Below are 16,184 nucleotides of genomic sequence, written 5' to 3' on the forward strand. Positions count from 1 at the left end.
AAGTGACCCAAACTATGTAGAAACACATAAGGAATCATGTAGTAACTTAAAAGTGTTAAACAAACCTAAATACTCTGTGAAGCAATTAGGTGCTCTTTTCTTGCAGGTTTTGAGGCTGGACTTGGCAACAAAGGAAACTTTTGCTCTTTCTTTCCTGGGGCACTTGAGGATAATTTCTTGAAAGTTCTTCAAGTGTTTTGGATTGACTGACCTTCATTTCTTGAGTAGTTTTTGCCATAATATGGATTAGAACATAAATCAAATAAAGATACTTACTGTACACCAACTTTACCTCTTTGCAAGTTTACAATTGATGCTCTTAAACACGTTAAGAGACAAGAAATTCAAGTAATTAACTCTTGATGAGTTAACAGCACAGCTGTTAACTGAAAGCCTGAATTCCAGAGGACTCTACCACATAAATCTGACTGAGAAAATCCAGCCAAGATGTGCAAAACTGTCTAATCTAATCTAAAATATAAAACATATTCTGGTTATTTTTTTTTATAATGAAAAAACAATTAATTTAAGGTGTGTCCAAACTTTTGACTGGTACTGTATCTTAGGTTTATACTCTCTGCAATCAAATTAAAGTCAAAGTAAATGGAAGAAACACTGCTGTTTTTGTGTTAATTGAAGTTAACTTTCCATACTTTTACCGTTTGGGGTTATAATATCATCCTTTTGCTCAAATAAATAGCTTTTCAAGGTGATTTAAAGAGGTAAATATAAATATAATGGTACCATAAAACAACCACTTTTGGCACTTTTAGCTTGTAAACAAAATGTGTGCGAATAAAAAACAAAAAGAAAAAACATTTAAATTGGTAGATAACTTTTACCTCAAATGAAGAGAACAAAGAGTTTTTTTTATGACAATGACTAAAGCCTTACACACTTCAGGACTTCATTCTAATAACTACTTTACTGTCATGATAATATCAATTTAACAGGCCCCAAAACAGAGCCCTGTGGGACAACAAAAGATGTTGTAAACTAAATGGTTACCAAAGAATTTACAATAGTTTGTGTATTTTGTAGTTTATAATAGGGTAGTTTATAATATGGTTTAAGGGTTTGTGGTAGAGTTGTGGCCTCCATCGTGAGATTGTTGGTTTGAATCCCAGTTTTGCAGCTTGCCATCAGGTGCTGATCGAACCCTGAGAGAGCACAATTGACCTTGCTCTCTCTGGGTGGATAGTTGTTGCTCCCCCCCATCACTCCAAAGGGTGATGTCGATCAGCACAAGGCTGCGTCTGTGAGCTGATGTATCTGAACAGAGTCTCTGCACTTTCCTCCGAGTGTACTGTGATGCTAGTCAGCAATGCTACATAAACAGCAGTTGGAAAAGAGGCGGAGTCTGAATTCACATGTATCGGAGGAGGCGTGTGCTAGTTTTTACTCTCCTTGTGTTGTTGCATCACAACTGCCCTAGCTAAATTGGGGAGAAGAATGGGAAAAAAATAGAAATAAATCTTTAATCTTTAAAAAAAGGATAGAGTTGTGGCCTTTTCTTTCTTTGTTTTACTCTTTACTTTATGAGGGACCAATCCTTGCTTATTGCCTCATGTCCTGTCACATTTACAGTACTTATCCGAATGATCTAAATCATCTTCCAGTAAACTGTAGTTATTCAGGTTCATTTGTAGTGTCTCGTATGTTCTAATGACAAATTTACGAGGTTCTTAGGGAGACACATCTACCGGGAATTTCATTGCCAGAGGCAAATAATAAAACGTTCACGTTGTTGATGTTTGGTTTCCTGAGGGTGAGGAACTCCACCACGTGCTAAGCTTTCTTTTCTGCCTGCATTAGCTGAAGGTGTGGGAGGAGTTGTGAGGTGTGTGAGGTGAAAGGTAAGAGCGCAGGTGTGGTATTCAGCAGTGAGTGTGTGTGTGTGTGCTCAGAGTTACAACATGCTGTAACAGGCCGGCCTCTCCCATTAGGATCACCAGCCGTTTTTCAGTTCTGCAGGGTAGAGCTCTCAGAGCCGGACGCTCCTTCTAAAAACTGCTCTGTTAAACTTTTTACACCTGATTTCTGTAAAGTTTTTCTTGCTACAAAAGCTGCTGAAGATGTTGGACACCTCCCGTATCCTGCAGAAGGGCCCCGAGTACCTGAGGAAGCAGATGGAGAGGGAGCGCGAGGCCCCAGGGCGCAGCGCCGCCGAGCGGTTGGCCGCAACCAAACCCGAGTACATCCGAAACCAGCAACCGCCAGCCTCAGAGACCTCGGAGATGTCAGAGACCGGTAGCAGCATGTGCTCCTCAGATCAGAGTGAAGAGACTCCGACTCCCAGCAGCCCGGCTAACAACGATGAAGATGTGGACGAAAGCTCGCCTCATGAGGTGAACGTGGTGAAGAGAAACAGCAGCAAGAAGCGTCCAGACTCCCTTTTACTTTACCGACAGAAGGGGGAGCTCCAGAGAGGTGCGTCGGACGGATACGGTAAGAAACCAAACAAACGGACGTTGCTTTTGTCACGAAGAGACAAAACCATTCCGTTTTCCCGGCAACAGTTAGACGAGTCTGAATATGAAGCTAGCAGTGGTCAACGGCTAGCCAATGAGACCAACCAGGGCTGCGAGGATGTTGCTAGGAAACCAGCAACAGTGGTTACGAACATTCAAGAGGATGTTGCTAGGAAACCAACAACAGTGGTTACGACCAATCGTGAGGATGTTCCTAGAAAACCAACAACAGTGGTTACGAACATTCCAGAAAATATTTCCAGGAAACCAACAACAGTGGTTACGAACATTCCAGAGGACGTTTCCAGGAAACCAACAACAGTGGTTACGAACAATCGTGAGGATGTTGCTAGGAAACTGACAACAGCTGCTGCTTCTGATCATGAGGACGCTGCAAGGAAACTGACAACAGTGGTTACGAACATTCCAGAGGATGTTTCCAAGAAACCAACAACAGTGGTTATGAACATTCCAGAGGATGTTTCCAGGAAACCAACAACAGTGGTTACGAACAATCGTGAGGATGTTGCTAGGAAACTGACAACAGCTGCTGCTTCTGATCGTGAGGACGCTGCAAGGAAACTGACAACAGTGGTTACGAACAATCACATGGATGTTGCTAGGAAACCAGCAATAACAGTACTTACAAACATCCCAGAGGATGTTTCCAGGAAACCAACAACAGTGGTTACTAACAATCGAGAGGATGTTGCTGCTGCTACTACCACTAATCGTGAGGACACTGCCAAGAAAGTGACCACGGTGGTTAGGAGCAATCGTGTGGATGCTACTAGGAAACCAATAAAAGTACTCAAGAACAACCGAGAGGATGTTTCTGTTGCTAGGAAACCAATGACTGTAGTTACGAATAATCGAGAGGATGTTGCCAACAGAAGTGACGTAGATGATGTCACTAGCAGTAGTGAGCGTCGCAGGAACAGGGTTTCACGCTCGCACTCCGACATCAGCTCACGCTACTCCAGAAGCTTCGCCGCTGATTTCGACACTTTTTTCACGTACTGCGGCCTCGACGATGACGTGGTTGAGTCGGTAGGGCGGGAGAATTTCTGCACCTGTTCGGAGTCAGTGGAGGAGGTGTTTACAGGCTCTGGTAAAGTCAGGAGCGTGAGTATGGCCATCTCGGACGATGGCTTTTCTCAGACGGGCAGTGTCCACAGTGACGGGCTTCTGGAGGACGAGCTACCGGACAAGAAATCGGGACAAGGTACTTCGGTAATCGAGCGCAACGCTCGGATTATTAAGTGGCTGTACAGCTGCAGGAACGCTGCACAGTCCGGTAAAACACTGCGAGATCTGGTGTAGTGATACGTGCTGAAGGACTGGAGGAAAATATACCAAAGAAAATATACCAAACAATAGTATTGGCTTATGTTAGTTGTGTTTAATGTTTAAAGTTTAATGGTCATGTGTAATTGCCTGCGTCTCAAATCAACCGATAGTTCCTACATAGTGAATAACTATCCACCTGTGTATACTGTAAGTTACTGTAAGCTTTTTTAATCCTCTTGTTATGTTCATTTGTCAGGAACAGCAATGGGTCCAAGCAAAAAAAAATCATTCTGAAAAAAAAAAAAATTTTAACTATTTTTTTTTATCTTAAAACTTTAAAACAGGTCAATTTGACCCGTAACATAACAGGAGGGTAAAAGATTTTATTTATTTAAGATGATTTTAACTGTCTAAAAATGGCTAAAACACATGTTTTTTTGCTCTTGGGCTCCTTCTACAGTCTAGTAATCCACTTATAAATTTAGCTTTGAACCCCTCAATTTGACCAGGTGCTGTTTATGATGTTTAATTATATAAAAGATGTCTAAAACAAAAAAATCCTAACAAGCAGTGTGAATATTTCACTTCTAACTCCATTACTAAATTGTTTTATCAATATTTAGTGCAATGGTGTTCCTTACCTCTAACAGGTAATGTTTCAATTAGGATAATTCACTCGTTTTTCATGCAAAAATACTGTTTAAATATGTTCAAACTTTTTTTTAATGCTTCACTACTTTATTACTTTTGAAAGACCAATATACAAAAAAACACTAAAGTTTTACATAACATTAAAACATAACATTGCAATTCAGTTTTAATTTTAGTTTTTGCAGGGGGTGGTTGTTGCAAATATGTGAGATGGACCATTTTCATATTATATGTTGGTTACACTAATTAAGACAAGCAAAAAAAAGTTTCATTCTGAAAAAATACTTTTTACTATATATTTTTTTTAGCTCTTTAAACTTTAAAACATTTAAACATAACAGGAGGGTTAAAACATTTAAACATAACAGGAGGGTTAAAGATTTCATTTATTTCACATCATTTTAACTGTCTACAAATGTCTAAAACACATGTTTTTTGCTTCTAGGCTCCTTCTACAGTCTAGTAATCCACTTATAAATTTAGCTTTGAAAGCCTCATCATAGACAGCTGTACACGTGCATTTTTTGACAATCTGAACTTAAATAGTGTGGCAGCTAACTGCTAATCTACAGCAAGATAGTGTGTAGGGGAAATTTATGATCACGTCCTGATGATTGAAAACATGTAGGTTAGTAAAAACATACTGTAGAAGTGATATTATTCCCATGTCTTATAATATTTGACATTTGTCAGTATATTTTATTTAAACTGTATTTTAATAATTACAGTGTTATTCATGATTTAAGTGACTTTTTACATGTAGTTTAATCAAGAAATTCCCTACGAATTGTTTAAATTCAAACTGCAGAGGGCATAGATATGAACTTTTCTGTGACTAACAATTATATATTATGTATATTTCAGCATTCTAAAAATACTACATTTCAAAAATATTGATGTATTAAACATGTATTGATTATCTATGTAGTTCATAAACATATTTTTTGTATTATAAGGCACACCAGATTATAAGTCCGATAATACTCTCTAAATGGTGAAAGAGTTACCACTTAGTGCAATTAGCGGCTAATGCTAATACTAATACTGCTCCAGCGGTGCTAGCCAGAGTTAGCAGCAGGCTACAGGCCGATAATACTTACCTCTGAACAGCTAAAGAGTTAGCGCTTAGCGTGGTTAGCAGCTAATGCTAATACTGCTAGAAAAATTTCACTGAAACTCCTGTATAACGCTGCAATTTAGCAGAGAGGCTTTACTGCTCCTTAATATCTGACTGAGTTTATACGTAAGACTCAACAGATTATAAGAAGAACTAACAATTTTTGGGAAAATTAAAGTTTTTTAAGTGCACCCTATAGTGTGATAATTCATAAACATGTACCGTGTCCGATAATACTCTCTGAACAGCAAAATAGTTAGCCGCATAAGCAGCTAATGCTAATACTGCTCCTGCAGTGCTAGCCGGGGTTAGCAGCAGGCTACAGTTTGATAATACTCACCTCTGAATGGTGAAAGAGTTAGCACTTAGCGTGATTAGCAGCTAATGCTAATGCTACTACTGCTGGAGAACTAAACTGAAACTCCTGTATAACGCGGTACTTTAGCAGAGTGGCTTTACTGCTCCTTAATATCTGACTGGTAGAGTTTATACATAAGACTCACCAGATTATAAAACGAACTAACGATTTTTGGGAAAATTAAAATTTTTTAAGTGCAGCTTATAGTGTGAAAAATAAGGTAGTCTACAGTAGTCATCTTATAGAGTATATGTGATATTTTTCACAAGAAAATACCTTTAAAAATAGCTCAAATTAAGTAGTTAATGCAAAAAGTAGTTTACTACCTCACAGAGTAAATACTGTCCATCTTGTTTGGATCCATTATCCTTATTTGTTTGTTATTTTATTTGTTTGTTGTTTATTTGTTTGTTTATACCCCATGTCCTATAACATATATAGTATAATATACAGTATACTTTATATAAACTGTATCTTTACAGTGTTATTCATGATTTGAGTGGCTGCAAAATTACCCTACAAATTGTTTTAATTCAAACTTTTCTGTGAATAGCAATTATATATTATGTACATTTCAGCATTCTTAAAATACAGCATTTAAAAAATATTTTGATGCATTAAACATATATTGTTTAACCATGAGTATTACAGTCTGAGTATTATCGGACTGTAGCCTGCTGCTAACCCCGGCTAGCATTGCAGGAGCAGTATTAGCATTAGCTGCTAATAGCCACATTAGCAGCTAATGCTAACACTGCTCCTGCAATGCTAGCCGGGGTTAGCAGCAGGCTACAGTCCGATAATACTCACCTCTGAACAGCTAAAGAGTTAGCGCTTAGCATGGTCAGCAGCTAACGCTAATACTGCTAGAAAAGTTTCACTGAAACTCCTGTATAATGCTGCAATTTAGCAGAGAGGCTTTACTGCTCCTTAATATCTGACTGATAGAGTTTATACATAAGACTCAACAGATTATAAGAAGAACTACGATTTTTGGGAAAATTAAAGGTTTTTAAGTGCACCTTATAGTGTGAAAAATAAGGTAGTCTACAGTAGTCATCCTATAGAGCCCATGTGATAATTCATAAACGTACCGTGTCCGATAATACTCTCTGAAATAGTTAGCCGCATTAGCAGCTAATGCTAATACTGCTCATGCAGTGCTAGCCGGGGTTAGCAGAAGGCTACAGTCCGATAATACTTACCTCTGAACGGCAGAAGAGTTAGCACTTACCGTGATAAGCAGCTAATGCTAATGTTAATACTGCTGGAGAACTAAACTGAAATTCCTGTATAATGCTGTACTTTCGGTAAAGTGGCTTTACCGCTCCTTAATATCTGACTGGTAGAGTTTATACACAAGACTCAACAGATTATAAAACGAACTAACGATTTTTGGAAAATTAAAGGTTTTTAAGTGCACCTTATATTCATAAAAATTATTTGATTTGTTGTTTTCCACAAGAATATACCTTTAGAAATAGCTCAAATTAAGTAGTTCATGCAGAAAGTAGATTACTACCTTACAGAGTAAATACTGTCCATCTTGTTTGGATCCATTATCCTTGTTTGTTTGTTTGTTATTTTATTTGTTTGTTTGTTTGTTGTTTATTTGTTTGTTCATACCCCATGCCAGGGCACTACAGTTACAGTTAATGTGTTTAAACCTTACATCTGTATTTCACTGTTACTTTTTGGTCAAGCCCTCATAATTACATAACTTCATAACTTACACACTGACTAATAGGAAAAATGGTTTCAGATTAACCTGTTAATATCCAATAATTTCTTTATGTATGATTTAACCCATTAAACCTGTGCCCACACTTTTTCACAGTTTTTCTTTATTTACTATATTCCTGTCATGATAAGAGCTGTATCAGTTCCATAGGTCCCAAAACAGAGCCTTGTGGGTTGTCTTCTTTAGGATTATAATTCATTAAAATACCGTAAAGGTTCAGGTGGTTAAAGATGCCACAGAAAATGTTCTGATTGTTCTACACTAAATCTGACCAGAGGTGAAAAAAGTACAGAAAAATTGTAATTAAGTAAAAGTACCTTTACTTTGCTAAAATTCTACTCAAGTAAAAGTAAAAGTACCCATCTAAAAATCTACTTGAGTAAAAGTAAAAAAGTACTCAATTTAAAATGCACTTAGAGTAAAAGTTACATAGTTACTTTTAATTATTTGATGTAAAAAGTAAAAACAAATTAATTTGTGTTTAATGAACTATTATTCCACATAATAATTTGGACCTTTCAGGCAAAATGAAACACGTGGTATAGGTTTCTATGATCCATTTTTTTATTTACTATTAAAAAGTTATGGTAATAATGACTATAAACTGTAATTTTATAGTTTTACAGTTCATTATTATTTTTTAACTTGTCATTGCTATGCTTTAACTGTTTTTTTTTTACATTTAAGCAGATTGTTTAATGATAAAAGTACTTACACCACATGCTTTCGCAGGTTTGATTTTTCAATGTAGCAAAGTAAATTACTTGTGTCAAAACTGTACTTGAGTAAAAGTAAAATTGCCTTTTTTAAAAACTACTTTAAAAATTACAAATTACTCATAAAATCTACTCAATTACAGTAACTGTAATTTATTACTTTCCACCTCTGAATCCGACAGACGTGTTATACATCAGATGAACATCTAACATTTGGACACTCCTTCTCATTCAGTGCTTTTCTTTTTTTTAATTTAATTTATTTTCTACATTGCAGATTAATATTAGACATGATTTTATAAGGTTACATTAAGGGACACATATGGAATTATGTAGAAACAGTAAAAAAGGTGTTTCTCCTCCGCATTAATCCCCTGATCTAAACCTGATGAACTGAGATGGTGATTTGAGGTGATTTAATTGGGATGAGCTGGAGCTTCACAGCGTGAAGGAAAAGCAGCAACTATTGTTCAGCACCTCCAGGAACTCCTTCTTTCAAGACACTGAGAAAACTATTCCAGGTGACTCTCCCTCATGAAGACACTGAGATTAAAATCATTAAAAACCAAGTGTGTGCAGATCTGTCCTCAAAGCTAATCTAAAATATATAAAACATATTCTGGTTTCTTTAACATTTTTGTTTAGAGAATAATGACTGGTTTGTATATATGTTTTTTTTATAACATGTATTTTTTTATTATTAATTTTTAGTAGTTATACAATTTTACAGCTTTAAATTTTTTATCTGTGGTAAATACTGTTCCCCTATTATTACTAAGTGCTACTGAAGAATGTAATATGTAATATTATGTATTAAAATTAAGCAGATTTGTCCATATGGCTTGGTGCGTTTAAAAAATGTGAAATTAATGAATTATGAATAAATGAACAAAGTTCTTACCTCTTGGACAAAAGTATTGGGACACCTGCTCGTAATGGTATTAAAAGAGTTTATACTGCTTTTTATACTGCATTTCTGTACTTCTGTTTTTTATTAGTTAAATGTTACTCCACATTTACTGTTATTAAAGAAAAATATGCGTGCAATGTCTGAATTATATACATATATCACAAAATACATACAGTTTATGAGAAACACTGATCAGTTATCACTGAATATTCAAAAAATATAACAAAACTCAGTAGTGTTGGCTCCTGTGTTTGATTATGTGTAGTGAGAGTACTTCTTATGATGGTGTTTTTTTTTAATGAAAAGAATGTACCTTTACGTTTTATAGAGATATTTGGCAGCAGTTAATATAAACGTTAGAAAACTCAACCCTCCCAGTCTGTTAGCAGAACAAGACATTACCCAGAAGTCGTTTTTATTGCAGTATATTGTGTTATTGTTACGATTTATTGCTCTCATTACTGACTTTGCGTGTTAACCCAGTGTTGTGCGGAATTCAGCACCCCGCCAGGCTCTCTAAAGTGCGCACCCATGTCTTCTTGATAAAAGTGGAGATAATTGCTTACATTTTAATCTTTTAACGTTTTATTTTAAACCAATTTCTTGTTTTTTCTGTAGTATCATTTTTAGGTGGGACAAATCCACCTATTTCTGATCCCCCGGTTCCTATGCAAACGTGTGTGTGTATCAGTCCTGTAGCTCCAGTGTATTTAAAGCTTCTTTTTTCAGTTCTGTTTTATTTACTCAGTGTTTCAGCTTCTGAATAAGTCAGACTGTTATGATAGCTGTAGTTGAAAGCTGCAGCTGAGACTAAGAGACTGAGAGACGCAGCAGACGGTCATATTTGTCTGGCAGCTGTGGAATCCAGGGGTCATACCAGCCTACCTCAGGGCGATGGAAAAATATGGCCCAGAACAATCCCTGTTTGCTTTTATATTGCGTAATGAGCGACAGGGGAGAAGCAGACTAGCCCATATTGGTTCACACCCATGTTCCAGAGTGTAGCTGGTTTGTGCTGATAAAACAGGAAACACAGGGTTTGGTTTGGTAAAAATCAAATAAGTTACCAAATAATTTAATGCTGCTGGTCTGAATTCATATGCAGTAAATAAATTAACTATTGCATATCATATAATGAGAAGCATAATAGATATATTTTAATGTATAAAGGTTTTCACTTGTTATTTTCCTGTTAAAACGTTTTATATATTAAATATCTTCATTTACTATCTTAATGTATAATTTATTATTATCTGTGTGTATTATATGTATTAAGACACACTGTGCAATAACATCATTTTCAACACTATTAATCTTTTATCCTAAAACATCAAAATTTCTAATGTATAATTAATTTGGACGTAAATCCACAGCCATTCACAACAGTGATATCCTGTTAAAACTGTTAATCACTGTTAAATGAATTTAGTGTAATTTAGGAGTAGTATGATGTGGAAATGATGTGACAGTATTACCAATTTTCCTATAAAATCATAGTCTCAGTATATCTCAGTATTTTACTGTATTGATACTGTATATAAGGTTAAAATAACTGTTAAATTGACCCACATCAGTATTAAGGAAAATATCATTAAAAAGTTATATATATACATTTACTTAGTGGTAGTAGTAACGTTATTAATTTTGAAATTCTTTAGTAATGCTTACATGCTAAATATTTGATTTATTGTAGTATTAATTTATGTAGGTGTTTATACATGGCATATAATAAAAAAAACACACTAATTTACACTAATGCAATTTACAAGTTTTTATGACAATTTGAAAATTTTTATTGTTTTGCATCAATAAAGTAATGCATCTTTGTTTACCATTAAAAAAAACAATAATACAATTAACAAAAGTTGGACAAACTCTTGAGAGAGTTACAAACTTGCATTAAACACTCCTACATATATTTCCAACGTTAGGGGGCATTTGATTTGGGCTTTGCCACATAAATATCTTATTAACAACAAAATAAAAGATGTTATTTTCAAGATGCACAGATGTTACCCAGTTAATGCTAGAGTAAGTCGATTTGTTTCCATCTCTGAAAATTGCAGCTTCTGTAAAACTGTAGACAATTGATCATTTATTTTTTTATTGTATTTATACCTACTCTTTTTGGGTAGATATATTTTGGAATTTAGGGAGGAAATTGGTAAAGACATTCCCCTTGAAAGTCACTATATTCTTTATATTTTTAATAACCCTCTATTTCATTGTAATGAATCATTTATTATCATCCTTATTATAATATTAGCAAAATATTACATACATAAAGCTAAAAACAAACAAAAAAAATGCCATCTTATATATCTTTTATAAACTCTGATTTTAAAATATATTTGCAAACAATTAGGTCAATGGGCCCCTCATTGAATAAAAAGAAAATGGTAGACCCTTGAATGTTTTAAAGAATTACAGTTTAATTTAAATGATACTAAGTATTAAATAAATAATAAGAAAAGATAATTTGAGAAATTCTTGTGGCTGTTCATTATTTTTGCAATCTTTTCAAAGGATAAGATGAATATGGAATGTTTTCTCTTTTTTTTAGATTATTTTGGCAATTCCTCTGGCTTTTTTCTTTTTTTTTCTTTCTTCCTTTTTTATTTACTTATCTTTGACATTGCTGATATGTTGCTGTTAGTTCTTGTTTCCTGTTTCAATTTATCACTGTACCTATTTGTAAAACTAAAAAAAAAAAAAAAAAAAAAAAAAAAAAGGGCAAAAAAACTTGCTTGCTGCTTCCATGGGTCCTTACTGGCAAACTGGTAAATAATGCAACTTCCTGTCTTTAAATTGGTTTCAACATAAAAGTCCCAAAGTAGTAGTTTCTTGATGGTTGCGCCACATGATATTCTATAAAATGGAGATCGTCAGACAAAGTTTGCTTGTATATTACGATGTAAATAAAATTACAAATGCTTTGCAATTTTGTACAGGACTAAAAAACACTTAAAAATATATAGATTCAATAATAGTAATTTTAACCCCTGAACATGCAGTAAAAATCTCCGCTGCATTTAATGAGAAAAAAGTTTACTTGAAGGAAAGCTGGCGTCACTGCGCATGCGTGGATCCTGTAAGATACTATTTTACTTTGCTCTGGCCGCTGCTTCTCACAAAAAGAAAAAATTACAAAAGCGTTTTTTTATTTTTTACTTTGGCATTAAGACTAAAATATTTAAATGTATTTGACAACAAACAATTGCAAAGAAACACCAAGTAGTGCATATAATTTTATTTGACATTCTTAAGTAATGTTTTTAAGTTGTTTTTGTAGATAGTTTTTAAATTAATTTAATTATATTTACAAAGTAAAAAAAAAACATTTTTTACAGTGTGCAGTAAACATACTTTTACTGCTTAGCCATTTTGCACTTTGAGTTTATTGTTTGTGTGATGTCAAGCATTGCCGGGTCAATGACACACACACACCAATCAGCCGTAACATTAAAACCACTGAGATATGGAGTGAGTATAATTGATAAACTGGGTCAAGTAGCACATTTTTTTTCATGGGTGAGATATACTGTACATATTAGGCAGCCAATTAATAGTCAGTTCTTGAAGATGATGTGCTGAATGGAAAGATAACTGGTGAACATGGGACGGGGTCAGATATTACAGGACCCCTTCATAGGTCTCGATGGGTCACAGCTCTTCTAGTAGCACCGTTGGGCTTATTGTTGTGGCTGATTGGTGCACATGTGCTTCAAAGAAGAATCCAGATGTAAAATTGACTTTTGTTGTAGTAAAACACGATCACCTCTGTTCTCCTATGTATGGAAGCCCATTTCCGCCACCTGAAGAAAAAAAAACGTCCTCAACTAAGTCATAATTATGAGATAGTAAGTCATAATTATGAGATAAAAAAGTCATAATTATGAGATAAAAAAGTCATAATTATGGGATAGTAAGTCATAATTATGAGATAGTAAGTCATAATTATGAGATAGTAAGTCATAATTATGAGACAAAAAAGTCATAATTATGAGATAGTAAGTCATATTTATGAGATAAAAAGTCATCTCATAATTATGACTTTCTATCTCATAATTATGACTTTCTATCTCATAATTATGACTTAGTATCTCATAATTATGACTTTCTATCTCATAATTATGACTTTTTATCTCATAAATATGACTTACTATCTCATAATTATGACTTTTTTATCTCATAATTATGACTTTTTTATCTCATAATTATGACTTACTATCTCATAATTATGACTTTTCCATCTCATAATTATGACTTAGTTGAGGACGTTTTTTTTCTTCAGGTGGCGGAAATGGGCTTCCATAGTGTACAGTCTGTACCAGTCAAAAGTTTGGACACCCCTTAAATTCAGTATTATTTTTATTATTTTAAAATAATCTGCATTGTATATTAATACTAAAGTCCTCCAAACTATGAAGAAAACATATTGAATTATTTAGTAAATAAAAAAAACTGTAGAATATGCTATATATTTTACATTCTTCAAAGTTTTGCACATCTTGGCTGGATTATGAGGTAGAGTCACCTGGAATTTCGTCATCGTAATGTGTTTGACATAATTTCACACATTACTACATGATTCCTGTTCCTTCATAGTCAGTATTCATTACATGGACAGATACTGTGGCAATCAGGTTACCAATCAATCTAATACACTTAAATATTGTACTGTATTCATTTGCGATAGGATTTCGGCTCTTGCTCATGAATATTGATATTAACTGATTAGCTAACAGTACTGCAACACCAGGAGGCAGCGAGACAGACAACAGTTAGAAACTTTTAAAATAAAGACATTTTTACATTAATAACAGTCTTTGCTACGTCACATGTTACTTTACAACATGTGTAATAATGCCCTGCAAAGTTCAGTTCAGCCACTGAACTAGTCTTAGAGTCTCTGTAAAATGCCAAATCCACTGGAGATCCTATGTAAACCTATAGTTATACACAGAGGGGGGTAATCCAGTTCCAGAAAGTAAAAATCTTGGGTTGATGTTTTCTTTTAACTATGCATATGAACTCATATAGCATATAGCATGCATATAAACTCAGAGAGACCTATTGTATTTCACAAAGAACAAGAAAGTGGATTTTAGCGGAAGGACACCTAATCGTCCTTTTTTGGTCATAGATTGTTTTCAGTGGGTAAAATCAGAGCTGCACAATGTTGTAAAAAATATGATGAACAATATTGTAAGAAAATAATGCATTTTTTCCATTTGCTGATATATACTAAAATATACTGTATGAAAATACAAACATATATAGAGATAATATGTGAAAAATCAGTCTTTACATAAGTAAGGCCTTTGACACCTTTTAGAAACACTATTTCAGCATCATCATGTAAAGTTCCTCAATGGACCAATAGACACACACACTCTCTCTCTCACACACACATATACTCACTATTTCCTTACATGGTCTGACAGCAGCTATGTAACCTCTGACCAGGTTAGGGCACCAGGTTAGAGGCCTGTGAAATGAATGTGTTACTGTGCGTTATTAAAAATTAACTTTTAACCCACATCCATACAGAAGGTACACTGAACGAGGAAGAGAGGAACATACTGACCTTTATACTTTTATTACAGGATAACGGCTGGAATTAGAGCACACACACACACACAGTACCCAATACCCAATATACAACACTCTCATCCACCTCAGTACCTATTTTAAATGTCTTGATCATTTTTAATTAGATTTTTGCAAGCACTGATATTTTCTTCAGGAAATGCATATCTAGTTATTTATATATTTACACATTGTTCTTGATAACTGAGTGTCTGTACTGCACTTGTACATTGCACACTTTACACTACAGGCATCTATTTTTTTCCTCTCTAAATTTTTTCTCTCTTTTCTCTCTCTCTATTTTCTCTTTTCTTTCTCTTTCCATTCTCTCTTTTTTCTCTCTCCATTTTATTTTTTCTTTCTTTTTCAATTTCTCTCTTTTTTATGTCACACTATTTTATCTCTCTCTGTTTTCTCTTTTCTTTATCTTTTCATTTCTCTTTTTCTCTCTCTTTTCTCTCTCTCAATTTCTCACACTATTTTTTTCTCACACTATTTTACCCATCTTCATTTTCTCTCTCTATTTTTTGTTTTTTTGCTCTCACACTATTTTATCTCTATGTTTTCTCTCTCTCACACTATTTAATCTCTCAATATTTTCTCTCTTTTCTCTCCGTCCATTTCTCTCTTTTTTTCTTACACTATTGCATCTCTCTATATTTTCTTTCTCTCCGTTTTCCTTTTCTTTGTCTCTGTTCATTTCTCTCTTTTTTTCTTTCACACTATTTTATCTCTCTGTATTTTCTCTTTTCTTTCTCTCTCCATTTCATTTTTCTCTCACACTATTTTCTCTCCTTTCTCTCTTTTTCTCTCTCTCCATTTTTCTTTTCTCCCCATTTCTCTTCCTCTCTCTCTCTCTCTCTCTCTCTCTCTCTCTCTTTATCCCCATCTCTCTCTCTCTCTCTCCCTTCATCTCTTCTCCTGTAGATGTAAAACACGGGAACATGTGCGGAGCTCGGCTCACGTGTTGGCAGCGGCTAGAGCAAAACAGGCAGCAGAGAGCGGCCAGTGAGGCGCGGGCGCGGCAGCCAATCAGCGGCGGGATTTCGGGTAGCAACAAAATAAACACGGGAGCGGCGGCCAATCGGAGCGCGTAGGGGGCGGGGCCACACTCGGCCGTACTGCCTGTTTACTTCCGTCAATAATAAAAAGAAGCTGAATTTGTTTTTTTCTGCTCACAACAAAGAAATCACGTAAGAGGAGCGAGAACCCGGGTTATACCGGCAAAACACCCCGTAATCTACCGATTTACCGAGCTGTCCTCCGCTAAAACGCGCGTTTTACCGAGATAATAGCCTTTAGTCTGCAGTCTGTATACAGATAAAACAGCTGGATACT

At 34.9% G+C, this 16,184-nt stretch overlaps 2 protein-coding genes across 6 annotated transcripts in view; both read left to right on the forward strand.

The window, feature by feature from the left end:
• Window positions 1–1,619: 1,619 nt before the first annotated feature.
• fam110c (family with sequence similarity 110 member C) lies at window positions 1,620–6,616 on the forward strand. The gene has a single exon (XM_007239957.4). The coding sequence runs from the start codon at window positions 2,076–2,078 to the stop codon at window positions 3,792–3,794; it is 1,719 nt and encodes a 572-aa protein (XP_007240019.3). The 5' UTR covers window positions 1,620–2,075; the 3' UTR covers window positions 3,795–6,616.
• Window positions 6,617–15,932: 9,316 nt separating this feature from the next.
• The window catches only part of fbxo25 (F-box protein 25), a 61,549-nt gene continuing 61,297 nt past the window's right edge, over window positions 15,933–16,184 (forward strand). For 3 of the 5 annotated variants that reach the window (XM_049463157.1, XM_022676822.2, XM_049463159.1), the window contains exon 1: window positions 15,933–16,039. The gene's annotated coding sequence lies outside the window, so the exon portion shown is untranslated. Of the gene's footprint in view, window positions 16,040–16,062; window positions 16,082–16,184 lie in introns of those variants that run through there. The other 2 variants (XM_022676823.2, XM_049463158.1) reach the window with 2 other exon arrangements.

This window comes from Astyanax mexicanus, chromosome 13 (assembly GCF_023375975.1).
Source record: "Astyanax mexicanus isolate ESR-SI-001 chromosome 13, AstMex3_surface, whole genome shotgun sequence".
Classification (NCBI taxonomy): domain Eukaryota; kingdom Metazoa; phylum Chordata; class Actinopteri; order Characiformes; family Acestrorhamphidae; genus Astyanax; species Astyanax mexicanus.